The sequence below is a fragment of the Phyllostomus hastatus genome, unplaced genomic scaffold (genome assembly GCF_019186645.2).
Source record: "Phyllostomus hastatus isolate PE091 unplaced genomic scaffold, TTU_PhHast_1.1 phas_contig_86, whole genome shotgun sequence".
In the NCBI taxonomy this organism is placed as follows: Eukaryota; Metazoa; Chordata; class Mammalia; order Chiroptera; family Phyllostomidae; genus Phyllostomus; species Phyllostomus hastatus.
In genome coordinates, this window is record NW_025333977.1 from 48,228,382 (window position 1) to 48,243,153 (window position 14,772).

General features: G+C 38.1%; 1 protein-coding gene across 7 annotated transcripts in view; it reads left to right on the forward strand.

The window, feature by feature from the left end:
* The window catches only part of RNF13 (ring finger protein 13), a 123,557-nt gene that overhangs the window by 24,733 nt on the left and 84,052 nt on the right, over positions 1-14,772 (forward strand). For all 7 annotated transcript variants that reach the window (XM_045851831.1, XM_045851836.1, XM_045851833.1 and 4 more), the window contains one exon: positions 10,270-10,399. In XM_045851831.1, the coding sequence (XP_045707787.1) occupies positions 10,286-10,399 (114 nt within the window). In that variant the 5' untranslated portion in view covers positions 10,270-10,285. The remainder of the gene's footprint in view (positions 1-10,269; positions 10,400-14,772) is intronic.

The following is a 14,772-nucleotide window of genomic DNA, read 5'->3' on the forward strand; positions in this document are numbered from 1 at the left end:
TTCCCCCCCACCATTATCCCCTCCCACCTCCCCTCTGGTTACTGCCAGTTTGTTCTTAATTTCAATGTCCTTGGTTATATTTTGCTTGCTTGTTTGTTTTGCTGATTAGGTTCCACTTATAGGTGAGATTATATGGTATTTGTCTTTTACCGCCTGGCTTATTTCACTTAGCATAACACTCTCCAGATCCATCTATGCTGTTGCAAAGGGTAGGAGCTCTTTTTTTCTTTCTGCCTTGTAGTATTCCATTGTGTAAATGTACCATAGTGCACTGTTGGTGGGAATGCAGACTGGTGTGGCCACTGTGGGAAAACAGTATGGAATTTCCTCAGAAAACTAAAAATGGGGCTGCCTTTCAACCTGGCAGTTCTACTGCTGGGATTATACCTTAAGACCCTGAAACACCAATAAAAAAGAACCTATGCACCCCAATGTTCATAGCAGCACAATTTACAGTAGCCAAGTGTTGGAAGCAACCTAAGTGTCCATCAGTAAATGAATGGATCAACCTTGTTTTATTTTGATAAAACTGCCTTGGTCTGAAACCAAACCCACAACCACTCTGAGATATGCTTGTATTTGTTACAAATATTGATGCAAAAACCCTCAACAAGTACTAGTAAACCAAATTAAATAGGACCATGACCAAGTTGGACTAATTGCTAGAATGGTTCAACATATGAAAAGTAATTGGTGTAAAATGCCACGTTAATGGCCTGAAGGGAAAAAACACATGACTACCTCAATTAGTGCAGAAAAGGAATTAGACAGAATTCAATACTTTTTCATGGTAAAAACTAAAAGTAAAAGGAAATTACCTTGCCATAATAAAGACTACATATGAAAAATACACACTTTACATTCTACCAAGTGGTGAAAAATTGAAAGCTTTTCCTTTAATATCAGGAACAAGACAAGGATGCCTACTTTTCCCACTTCTATTCATCATATTACTGGAAGTCCTAGCCAGATAAATTGGGAAGAATAAGAAATAAATGGCTCCCAAGTTGGAAAGGAAGAAATAAAATTATTTCTGTTTACAGACATAATCTTTCATGTATAAAACCACAAAGATTTCACAAAAAAACTATTAGAACTGCTAAAGAAGTTCAGCAGAATTGCAGTATGTATAATTAGCATGCAAAATTTAGCTCCATTCCGAAATAAAAACAGTGAACAACTCTAAAAGGAAATAAATAAAACAATTTCTCTAACAATACCAGCAAAAATAAATAAAATGTTTAGGAATGAGTTTACCAAGCATGGCAAATGGCTTGTATACTGAAAACTACAGTATGTTGCTGAAAGACATTAAAGAAATTCCAAATAAATGGATAGACATCCCATGTTTGTGGATCGAGATAGAATTAATATTGTTAAGACATCAATATTCCAAAGCAATCTTTAGATTCACAGTAATTCCTAGCAAAATCTCAATGACAATTTTTGCTGAAATAGAAAAATGCATCCTAAAATTTATATGGAATCTCAAGGGATCTTGGCTAGCCAAAATTATATTGACAAAGAAGAACAAAATTGGAAGTCTCATCTTTTCTGAATTCAAAACCTACAGTAATCAAAACAGTATGGTACTGGCATAAAAACAGACATATAGTCTAGTGGAATAGAATAGAGAGCCCAGAAACAAATTTTTACATATATGTTTAAATGATTTTTAACAAGGGTACCAAGACTATTTAATGGGAAAAAGGCAGTTATTTTAACAAATAGTTTTAGGGAAACTGGATAGCCACAAACAAAAAGTGAAGTGGGACCTCATCTTACACCATATACAAAAATAAATTGAAAATGGATTAAAGACCTAATCATAAGGGCTGATGTATACTCTTAGATGAAAACATGGGGGAAATCTTCATAACATTGGATTTGGCAGTGGTATGTTATATATAACATTAAGAGCACAGGCAACAAAAGAAAAAATGAGGTGGACTTCAGTACAATTAAAGACTTGTACATCAAAGGACATTATACAGAGCGAAAAGACAACCCATGTAATGGAAAAAAATATTTTTCATATATCTGATAAGGGAAATATATACAGAATATAAAGAACTTTTGCAACTGAACAACAATAACTGATTAAAATGGACAGAGGACTTGAATATTCACTTTTCCAGTGGAGATATACAAATGTCTAAAAAACATATGAAAAGATGCTCAATGAACATCATTAATCATCAGGGAAATGCAATTCAAACCACAATGAGATACCACTTTATACCCATTGAGATGATTTTTATCGAAGAAAATAAAAAGTGTTGGTTAGCATGTGAAGGAGTTGAAACCCTGTGCATTGCTGGTGGGAATGTGAAATGATGGAGTTGTTATGGAAAACGATATGGCAATTCCTCAGAAAAATTAAATGTTGAATTACCATATGATTCAGCAATTTGTACTTCTTCTGGGTATAAAGAAGTGAAAGTGGGAACTCAAACAGATATTTGTACACCTATGTTCAGAGCAGCATTATTCATAGACATCAACAGGTACAAGCAATCAAAGTGTCTATCAATGAATGAATGGATAAAATATGATATGTACATGTAATGGAATATTTTTAGCTTTAAAGAAAGAAGGAAATTTTGATAATATGCTACAACATGGATGAGTTTGAAGACATGCTAAGTGAAATAAGCCAGACATAAAAGGACAAAAAATGATTTCACTTATATGAGATACCTAGAATATCAGTGGGAAATTAGTGTTTAATAGGTACAGAGCTTCAGTTTGGGAAGATGAAAAAGTTCTGGAGATGGATCCTGGGGATGGTTGCACAACAACATGAATGTCACTGTTTAAAATGGTACTTTTATGTTATGTTTATTATACCACAATAAAAGACAATGAGACTGAAGGCCTTCTAAAAAGATCACTAAAACAATTGTTCATTCACTACATTTAAAGAAACTTATACAAATGATCAAAAACATAGAAAAGTAGACTGCAATATAATCTTCACCTAGATTTAACATTATTAGTTTTTGGATTAATTTTTGTTTTGGTTGGTGTATTTTAAAGTAAATTTCAGATATCATGATATTTCATTCCTAGGTACTTCACTGGGCATTTCCAAAAGTAAGGATTTTTTCATAAGAGCACAGTGCTGTGATCATGTTATGAGTAAGGGCTCCCTGCCTGATCTGGATTAAAAAACCAGTAAGTAGTGGTGGGAAAATGGAGACAATTGTATTCCAACATTAATAAAAAAATAGTTAAAAAAAAGGCTTAATTGCGAAGTCCACAGGCAAGGAGATGGGAGGCAAAGCTCAAATTGTCTCCCCAGTTGAGAGTTTGGGATGGAATTTAAAGGATTAGGGAAGGATGGGCTGCTACGTGGAAGTGCTGGTGGAACAAGTTTCCGTTGGAGCATGTGGACACCAGATGTTCAGGATAACAAATCCTTACCTTCTGAAAGAATTTTTTTTTTAGGCTTTTTCTTTTTTTAAAATATATTTTATTGATTATGCTATTACAGTTGTCCCATTTCCCCCCTTCACTCCCCTCCACCCTGTATACCCTCTCCCACCCACTTCCCCCCCTTTAGTTCATGTCCATGTGTCATACTTATAAGTTCTTCAGCTTCTACATTTCTCATACTATTCTTACCCTCCCCCTGCCTATTTCCTACCTACAATCTATGCTACTTATTCTCTGCAGCTTTTCCCCCTCTCTCCTCCTCCCACTCCCCTGTTGCTAACCCTCCATGTGTTCTCCATTTCTGTGGTTCTGTTCCTGTTCTAGTTGTTTGCTTAGTTTGTTTTGGTTTTGCTTTAGGTGTGGTTGTTAATAATTGTGAGTTTGCTGTCCTTTTACTATACATGTTTTTGTTTTTAATCTTCTTTTCTTAGATAAGTCCCTTTAACATTTCATAAAATAAGGGCTTGGTGATGATGAACTCCTTTAACTTGACCTTATCTGAGAAGCACTTTATCTGCCCTTCCATTCTAAATGAAAACTTTGCTGGATAGAGTAGTCTGGGATATAGGTCCTTGTCTTTCATGACTTGGAATACTTCTTTCCAGCCTCTTTTTGCCTGCAAGGTCTCTTTTGAGAAATCAGCTGACAGTCTGATGGGAACTTCTTTGTAGGTTACTGTCCCCTTATCTCTTGCTGCTTCTAGGATTCTTCCTTCATTTTTACCTTGGCTAATGTAATTATGATGTGCCTTGGTGTATTTCTTCTTGGGCCCACCTTCTTTGGGACTCTCTGAGCTTCCTGGACTTCCTGGAAATCTATTTCCTTTGCCAGAATGGGTAAGTTCTCCTTTATTATTTGTTCAAATACGTTTTCAATCTGTTGTTCTACCTCTTCCCCTTCTGGTACCCCTATAATTCGGATGTTGGAATGTTTAAAGATGTCCTGGAGGTTCCTAAGCTTCTCCTCATTTTTTTGAATTCTTATTTCTCCATTCTTTCCTGTTTCATTGTTTCTTTCCTCCTTCTGGTCGACTCGACTGTTTTGAATCCCAGTTTCCTTCCCATCACTATTGGTTCCCTGTGCATTTTCCTTCATTTCTTTTATGGTAACCTGCTTTTGTTCATCTAATTTGCGACCAAAATCAACTAATTTTGTGAGCTTCCTGATCACCAGTGTTTTGAACTGTGTATCTGTTAGATTAGCTATCTCTTGGTCTCTCAAAAGGATGAATTCTGGGACACTGATTTGTTTTTCTGTTTGAGCCATCTCTCTTTCTCTCTTTTTTTTTTTTGGTCTGTCGCTTCTGCTACGGTGAGAGGCGGAGCCTTAGGTGTCCACCAGGGCTGGGCACCCCAGTTGCTAGATTGTGACCTTGTATGTGAGGGTGGGTTCGAGAGGGAACAATAGCGATATCTCCGTTCTCCATGCGACCTCAGTCCCTTCCCTGGGATCCTTGGTTGCGCACTCTGCCCTGCTCCACAATTGCTGCCTCACTGGGTCTGCCGGCTGCCCCCTGTGTATTCAGGGTCCACCTGCTGCGATCTTTTGCGCCCCAGATGCCTTACACGCTCCCAGTTGCCTTATGCGCCCAATTCTCCCTGTTCTCCGCGCCACGTCCCACACCCGGCTGTTTGTCTCCGCCCCTCCTACCAGTCTGGATAAATGGGTCTATTTCAACTTCTTGGCTGTCCGACTTCCATTCATATAAATTTTCTGTCAGTTCTGGGTGTTATTCTGTCTCTAAATTGTTGTTGTTCCCATCTTGGTTGTGCATGGAGGTACGGTGCATCCACCTATGCCTCCATCTTTCTAGAAGTCTCTGAAAGAATTCTGATGATGAAGTTCCAGTGAAGTTCCAGCTCTTTGGTTGGTGGTAATGGTTCCAGTTGTTACTGAAGGTCAAAATTCTCTCCTCAGTGCATGTGTGTACTGCATGACTTAATGGTTTTGTTCTGCTGTCCCTGAAAAACAACTCAGTATGTTGTTAGAAACAGTGTAATGCCAGTTTGGGCAGATTCTGTGGTTACAATGATACCTAAGAAAATTAACAATAATCTTTTAAAAACGTATCTAGTATCTAGACTATGTTCATTTTGTCCCCCTTGTTCCTAAACTGTTGTTTTATTGTTGATTTGCTTGAAGTTTGCGTTTCGCATTTGGATTTATTGTTTCTTAACTCTTTAACGGTTTCATGCTCTTTTCCCATTCTATCTTCCTGCACTGTTTTGTTTATTACATTTAATTTTCTAGAAATTGATGTGGTATCCTCAAGTAACACACCCACCTTGTTTTTCCTATTCCATGTATTTTCTGTAAACTTGAAGTTAGAGCTAAAAAGGCTTGTTAGAATCAAGTTTAAACAATTTTGGCAAGAATACATTTTAGGTGGTATAGACTGAACAGCAAGTAGAATGAGAATTTGCCAGTTCATAGAGTCAGGAAGCTAATTTCAGATAAATGTCTGTTAGTAATTAGAATTCTGTTAAATATTAGGTCATATCTCTAGATATGATCGGAGATGGTGATGGAGACATTTCTAGAAATCTGCTCTGTAGTTCTCAAGGATTTCTTGCATTTTCTCTGCTATATACTTCCTTTGAAGAAGTTTAACCTGATTTTAGGCATACTCAGAATGAAGATAGAGTCATGATCTATCTTTGGTAGTTACTGGCGGGGAGGGGGGCTGTGGAGAAAAAGAGCAAAGAGAACGGGAGAGAAAGAAAAGGAAAGGGCAGGAGGGAGGGGAAAGGTAGATATTTGTAATTAGCAAGATTTTATTAGGTGTTCCTGTGTGTTCTCCCTTTCTAAACATGGTTCTAAAGAAATGTCAAGATGAATATTTCTATTCTATTAAAGAGGCTGTAACAGTTGAATAAATTCAAGGATGTGAGGCTCATGAGAATTGTCTTGGGGAAGAAAGGTACAATACCCACTCTGCAGGACCAGTCATGGTTAGGGCTTCTGGTTAATATTCAGACTCTCAGTAACTGATTGGTCGTGGTCTGGCACCAGGGTCATGAGCTTTGTAGGAGCATACAAACTGATACAGTGTATCAACCTACATTGAGAAGCTTACATTCATCCAGGTGCAACTTTTATACTCAACAAGGAGTATACTAGACTAACAGATAAGATCAAATATGTGGATGTGTATCACATTAGTGTAGGTAGGTCATATATGAACAGAGCCATTTGTAGCAGTTCATGAATAACTTCCAGGTACCTCAACGGTCATTTTTGGTTTTAAGAAACACACACCACAGGGAAACAGGTTATTCTGATTTCTGTAACAAGCTTTTATTAGTTAATATACACTCTTTCCAGTTTAAATTCTTTCATGTTTTTTACTGATTGGGAAGTCATTGTTATAATAAATAATGTTGCCTAGTATTACAGTGAGTAGTCTATATTTATTTTTTACCCAGTAGTCTAAGGATTAGACTAAGTCTAAGTAATCCTTAGACCCAGTAGTCTAAGGATTAGACTACTAGATAGTATCAAAGGATTTAATTTAAGCTTGTTAACCTTTCTCTCCAGAAGACTTCTTTGAGAATGGAAGATTTAACAACAAAAACACCCTTTTGTGCCCTTTTTGAGAATGTGCTAACAACCATGGATCTCTTTCACAGAAACTGCATATATTTAATTTTGCAAACAGTTTCATAGGATTCTTAGTTTTCTCTTAAATTTCCCTTTGAAGGTAGAGGAAAGTATACTTGAGTTTCTGGATAACACATGAATGAAGATAACAGAGCTGGCCATAGCAGGGTACATTCTTGGAAATAGGGAGTTGATCAGAATGAGGGTACATGTTAGGCTACAGGGAAATAAAATTGTTTAGGTTGGACAGACTCTGAAATGTGAACATTTTTTGACCTTTTTGCCTCTTTTCCAACATTTACTTCTGTTGACTGCCTTTCTTCCCTCCATATTTATCTCAAAGTTTATTTCTTTCTTTACTTTTGTGAAATCAATCTCTTTTCTCTCCCTACCCTTACATTCAGATATATTGTTTTCTATAGCTTCTTCTCTTTTTAATTTTTGTTTTTATATTAAGATTATCACTAATTTGTTGATGCTCTTAACTCTCTCTATGTCTTGGATAGAATTCCTGGCTTCTACCTAAGAATTCAAACCCACATTCTTCTGGGTTTGAATCTTGATTCTGCTGTTATTCATTGTTTGACCTTGGGCAAGTTACTTATCAGTGTGTTTTCCCATCTAGGAAAAGATACCTACCTTATAGGGAGTTGTTGGGATTGGATGTGATTAACTTAGTTACATGCTTAGAGCAATGCCTGTTGCGCTAAGTACAAGTTATCGATAACAGTTGTGGTTCTTACTACAAGTGATCAATAACAGTTGTGGTTATTATTCACGTTTGTAGAGTTATTTTCCCTGTAAACTCTTCCTTCTCACCCCACAAATTTGGCTAGCAATTGCAGAACATCAAGGGAAGTCATATATAGTTCTTATTCAGATTAAGTTTGTCAAACAGATCAGAGGTCAACATACTGAACGTTATTTTTCTTCCTAGCAAACTTTAGCAGCAACTATGCCTTATTTAGTAAGGATTTGTATGTTATAATCATGTGATTTTTGATCAGAAATTATCTAATGTGATTGTTAGGGGGGTCCCCAAGACCATCCCAGTGTAAGTGATACACTAGGACACAGGTGGCAAATACAAGGCCTGCAGGTTGAATCCGGCCCTCCACCTTGTTTTATCCAGCCAGGCACCTTGTTTCTGTCTGGTGGCAGCACCAAGCTCTTGCTTAACTGTTAAGGAGCAGTTACATTTATACAGTCCAAAAATCACATTCAGCCCTTTGAAGGCAACTGCAAGGCTGATGTGGCCCCCAGTGAAAATGAGTTTGACACTCCTGCACTAGGAGAACTTACAGGACTCAGGGTATGGTTGTACTCATGAGTATGATTTATTGCAAAATCAGCAAAGAGAAAAGGAGCATGGGTAAAGTCCAGAGGAAACCAGGTTTAGACTTTTAAGAGTTGCCTTCCAGTGGAGTCACACAGATTATGCTTAATTTCTCAGCAATATGTTATGACAACACATGGAAATGTCTACCCGAAAAGCAGCTAGATACAGTGTGTATGGTTTACACTGGGTGCTGCTCATGTATCCTAGTATGTACCAAAATTTCAGACTCCCAGAAAGAAAGTACATTTTGAACATAAACCGGATTGTTTGCAGAGTTTAGGCACAATGGAACCCTTCTGAAATTTAGGTTCCCAGGTACCAGTGAAGGGCCAGTCTTGCTTATAAAGGGGCCTTTCTAAGGATAAAAGTCTCAGGCCTGCTATGTTAACTTTTTTCCTGCACAGAGGTATATTATCAAATGTATTTTACCTAAGAGTAGTATCAACAAATCTATACATTTAAAAAGCAGCTTTATTGAGATATAATTCATTCACCATAAAATCTACCCATTGAAACAGTGCAGTGATTTTTAATATATTGATACATTTGTGCAACCATAACCACAATCTGATTTTAGGACATTTTTTAGGACAGATTATTTTTTTTCAATCCTTACCTGAGGACATACTTAGAAGAAGAGAGGGAAGAAGAGAGAGAGAAACATGGCTGTGAAAGAAAAACATCTGTCAGTTGCCTCTCCCACATGTTCTTACCAGGGACTGAACCCACAACCCAGGCATGTGCCCGGACTGGGAAAAAACCCTGCAACCTTGGTGTATTTGGATGATGCTCTAAGCAACTGAACTACCCAGGCAGGACCTGGAACATTTTTATCACCCTGAAAAGAAACCTAGTTTATGAGCAGTCATTCCCTCTTCATATCTGTCCCTCCCCCTCCCTTAATTCTTAACCCCAGCCAGAGGTAACCGCTAATGTATTTTCTTTCTCTTAGGAACAAATCTCTTATTTAATGTGTTTTCACCTTTATTTCATCTCTCAGATTAATGGGTTTGTAAGGTGGTAGTTCAAAAATTATTGAGATATTTTAGTTTTTGTCAAAGAGTCAAAGTTTGAATCTGTATGTAGTCTCCAAACCCAGAGTGATCACCCTTAACAACAGTGATCATCATCAAAATTGGTATTACATGAGTTGCTGGCATTTAATGAACTAATTCTTTATAAAGGCAGACTTTGCTCTCACCTTTAAGTATGCTCTGCAGTTGGTTGAGGCTTATTGATGAGAATTTCAAACTCAACTAGGTTAATGTTTAGTCCTTTCAGGGTATCTTTTTGCTGTACAATAGATAGGGACTTATGCAGAGAATTGGATGAGGTTGGGAGAGGTAGCTGCACTATTGCCATTAGGATGTAGGGAAGGAAAAATGCACATATTAGGAGAGAAAGGGCAAAAAGTATTATTCTATAGTAAGTGTCCATTTTTTACATTCTCTACTATAAGTACAATATGCTAGAATAAAAAGTGAATGTACATATCATTTAAAGAATTACAAAATCCTTTAAAATTATAGAAAATTTAAAGCAAAGGTGCTTGTGATTTTTAAATCATTATTTTGATTGAAATCTAGTTTCCCCATAATTGAATTAGGATATAAGCCCTACTGTAAACCAAGGGCTGTGGGAATATGTTTGATTTGTAGTTAAAACTCAGTACTTAGTCACCACGAATTGCTAAGTATTAACTAATTTTGGGTGTTTACCTAAATGTCCAAATATGTGTAAATTCTAATGCTTTTGAAATATGTTTAATTTTAATTATCACATATTTACAATTAAAAGAGATATTTTTGGACATCAGGAATTAATACAGCATGTCACTTATCTTCAGGGACAAAGCACCAGAGCTCATTGTTACTTACCTTCTTATATTACAGGTGATTTTACAGCGAGATGCTGCTCTCCATAGGGATGCTCATGCTGTCAGCCACACAAGTCTACACCATCTTGACTGTGCAGCTGTTTGCATTCTTAAACCTACTGCCTGTAGAAGCAGACATTTTAGCCGTAAGTACAATAAAATTTATTTTTGTCTAAAAGCATCCCTTAAAAAAAAGCTTTAAAAAAGTTCTAAATGATGGAATCCTATGAGCTGTTTACCTGCAGACATACAGGCACATATGCATAGTTGTTACTTGAAAGTGGGAGGACCATACTCATCTTTTTATTGTTTAATAGCTAGTTAAGATCTAATGTTCAATAAGTACATGACAAATGTTGCTCTTGAGAGTGTGTGTGTATTCCCAAGAGTGTTCATGCACATATATATCTATGTGCTGTGTATTTTTGTAGAATCTTACTGTTTTTCTTGATAATTAGTGTATCTGTAATGACTTTGATAATGTTATATTTAAAAATTGGATAATAATGGTTTGGTGACAATAAACTCCTTTAACTTTTTCTTGTCTGGGAAACTCTTTATCTGCCCTTCACTTCTAAATGATAGCTTTGCCGGGTAGAGCAATCTTGGCTGTGGGTCCCTGCTTTTCATGACTTTGATATTTCTTACCAGTCTCCTCTAGCCTACAAAGTTTCTTTTGAGAAATCAGCTGACAGTCTTATGGGAACTCCCCTGAGGTAACTAACTACTTTTCTCTTGCTGCTTTTAAGATTCTCTCTTATCTGTAACCTTTGGCATTTTAATTATGATGTGTCTTGGAATGGGCCTCTTTTCATCTATCTTGTTTGGGTCCCTCTGTGCTTCCTGGACATATATGTCTATTTCCTTCACCAAATTAGGGAAGTTTTCTTTTGTTATTTTTTCAGATAGATTTCCAATTTCTTGCTTTTTCTCTTCTCCTTCTGGTACCCCTATGAGGCAAATGTTGGACTTCTTGAAGTTTTCTCAGATGCTGCTTATTCTGTCCTCATTTTTTGCATTCTTTTTTCTTTTTGTTGTTCTGGTTGGTTGTTTTTTGTTTCCTTGTGTTCCAAATCATTCATTTGATTATCGGCTTCATACATTCCACTGTTGTTTCCCTGTAAATCCTTCTTTATTTTAATTAGTGTATCCTTTGTTTCTGATTAGATGTTTTTTGTGCTGTTGAGGTCCTCATTAAGTTCTTTGAGCATCCTTATGACCAGTGTTTTGACCTCTACATCTGAGAGATTGCTTATCTCCATTTCGTTTACCTCTTTTTCTCGAGTTTTGATCTGTTCTTTCACTTAGGCCATGTTTCTTTGCTCATTTTGACAGCCTCCTTGTGTTTGTTTCCTTGTATTAGGCAGAGCTGCTTTGACTCCATGTCTTGGTAGAGTGGCCTAATATAGTAGGTGTCCTGTAGGGTCTAGTGGCACAGCCTCTCCCAATACCCAAGCAGGGTACTCAAGGTGCGCCCTTTGAGTGGGCTGAGCACACCCTCCTCTTGTAGTTGAACCCTGGTTCAACTGTTAGCTGATCAGTGGGAGGGATTTACCCAGGCCAGTCAGCTGCAAGGATTGGCTGTGACCACTTCCCATGAACCTGACCATCCATGGGGATCAGCTGTGCAGGGGTAGGTAGGGTGGTGGTACCCTGATGTGGTCTGTAGCTGTCCACTGCGTGTGCTAGCCCTGGGGTTTCCTGGGTGGTATAGGCCTGTGTTTTGCCTGTAGGCCACCCTGCCTGAACTGTAAAAGAATCTGAGATGGCTGCTACTTGTGCTGGGCTTAAAGATTCCCAGGTGAAATCATACTATGAATCTAGGCTGCTAGTTCTGGGCCTAGGGCTCACTAAGGCTGGTTGTTGCATGTTTGAGAGGATTTAGGAAGTTGTAAAGCATGACCAGCCATTCATATGGAAAAGCAGCTTAGGTATCTGTAATTTGGGTGGGGCAGAGTTTCTGGAAATCTCCAAGGCAGATCAAACGCTGTTCACCAAGTTTATGGGATCTTAGATCAGTACCAGTCTGCCAGCTATGTAGGGGGAGGGCTCCCATTGGCTTCTGCTCACCTTGATGCCAGACATCTCAGCCTCCCCTGCACACCACTTGTGCCTCGCAATTGCCAACCTGGTACAGGAGCCCAGAGAGAGTTGAGTCTGAGTAGGTGAATCCATGTGTGGGTTCTTTATGAGGAACTACTTGGGGCTCCAGAAGTTTCTTTCATCAACTCAATCCCCACTGCTTTTTGTGGCCAGACGTTGTGGGGACTTTATCCTCCTGGCACTGGACCCTGGGCAGGGGGAACTGGTGTGGTTGTGGGACTCTTTGCTCCCGAGATATCCCTCCCTAATTTTTATTCACCACACTTGGATGTGGGACCAGCCCATTTGTACCAGTCTGGATGGATGTGGTTTCTTTAATTCTGTAGTTGTCAGACTTTCATTCAACTCTATTTCTATGAGTTCTGAGTGATGGTTGTTCTATATCTTAGTTGTAATTTTGTTGTGGTTGGGTGAGGAGGTGAGCCATGTCTGCTTATGCTGCCATCTTGACCAGAAGTCCAAACCATTTACTCTTAAGTGCCCCTGGTTTAGGGAAGGTAGGGATTACTAACTAAATGGCTGCAAACTGCTTGTTTAACTGTTTGTCTCAGTTTCCCTTTCCCACTTGTCTGGCTTACTAGCCTGTCTCATATAGACAAAACAAAGTATTAGGTATAGCAGAACAGTCAGTTCTTGCCATCAGGGTTCCCTGTACTTCAGGTAGGTAAGTGTGGAATGTATGTTAATGTTATCTAGTGAAGGAATCATCTGCGTAGGAGTTGCTTAAATAAGAACATTCCTAAAATTAGAGCTTGTAGCAATACAGATTTAAGTAAGTTGGTACAGATTGATTCTTGTTCCATTTTGGACAGATATTAGGATTCTGCATTTGAAATGATAAAGTCAGTTTTAGTCATGCATTTGTATGCCAGATGATTTTATTTTTGGCAGTTGAATTCTCCCATTTAACTGTTAATTGCCTGAAACAGTACTTGTCCAACTAGTTGCTGAGTTCTAAGAGACTATTAGAGATGCCAGTATAGTGTGTGGCTAACTACCCAGTAAGCTCCCTAGATCATGAGAACCTGGAAGGCAGGACTGTGTCTTACTAAACATGTTTCTGGCACCTAGTGCAAGTTATACAAGTAGAAGTCAGTAAATGTTTGAATTGATAGAGATTTAGTCCTTTCTTTTGTTTTTTGCTTTTCTTTTTGATTTTATTTATTTATTTTTAGAGAGAGGGGAAGGGAGGGAGAAAAAAAGGAGGGAAACATCAATATGTGGTTGCTTCTCATGCGCCTCCTACTGGGGGCCTGGCCTGCAACCCAGACATGTGCACTGACTGGGAATCAAACCTGCGATCCTTCGGTTTGCAAGCTGACACTCAATCCACTGAGCCACACTTCAGTTCTTCAGTGTTTTTCTTAATAGCATTCATTCCTTGGTACTTTAGATAGTTGTTGTTTCTGTTAGCAATTTTTTCTGCTTTTATCTCTTACCTCATTTCTCTTTCCTTTGACCCAAAAGGAAATGTGAAATTAGTAATTATGTAGGTCTATACCTAGAAACATGGAGCTTTAGACCTTGCAGGGGCATTCACACTTTAGAGATAATGAGATCAATGTTGAATATTCTGAGGCCCATAAGCTACAAGGGACTTGTTAGCTCTGAATAGTGCCATGGTCTTACTGAGAAGTGGTATCCATCTTATACAGCTTTAGAGAGTAGAGAGCAAAGTTGAACTTGGGTTCAAGTTTGGTTTACTCCCAATCTGCCTTTTGATTTTATTGTAGGGATTTGTCAGAGAGAATTCATTGCTTGTGAGGGTCAGTAGGCAGAGTAGGAGAGAAGGACCCAGTGGTGTGAGTGGATTAGATTACATAGCATGGTAGTTAAGAGTTCTAGCAATTGAGTTAGACTCTGAGTTGAATTTAATTATCTTAAGTCACACTTAACTTCTTATGAAAATGAGATTGTATGATACACAGTGTAGGGTAGTGGGTTAAGAGCCAGGGTTCTGGGGCCAGACTGCCTGGATCAGAATCTTGGTCCTCTAATTTACTAGAGCAAGTTATTTTCAGTATCTGTGGTCTCTCTAAAATGAGAATGACCATAATAATGCCTGATATTATAGAGTTGTAAGGATTAAATAAGTAAATACCTGTTAAGTGTTTAGTATGATGTCATAAATGTTTAATAATTGTTACTTTCAAAATTAAATTATACCTTTTGTTAAGGCTGCTGTCAAAGCTGAGAACTGGTTAAGGAAAAGACCTTTTCAGAAATCAAAACCGTTATATGTATTAATCATTGAGGCTGGAATTCCAGAGAGGATGACTTTATTTTCTACTTCACAAAAGTTAATAGTCCCCTGATGGTATGGCTCAGTGGGCTGGGCATCGTCCTGCAGACCAAAAGGTCACCAGTTTGATTCCCAGTCAGGGCACATGTCTGGGTTGCAGGCTGCGTACCATTT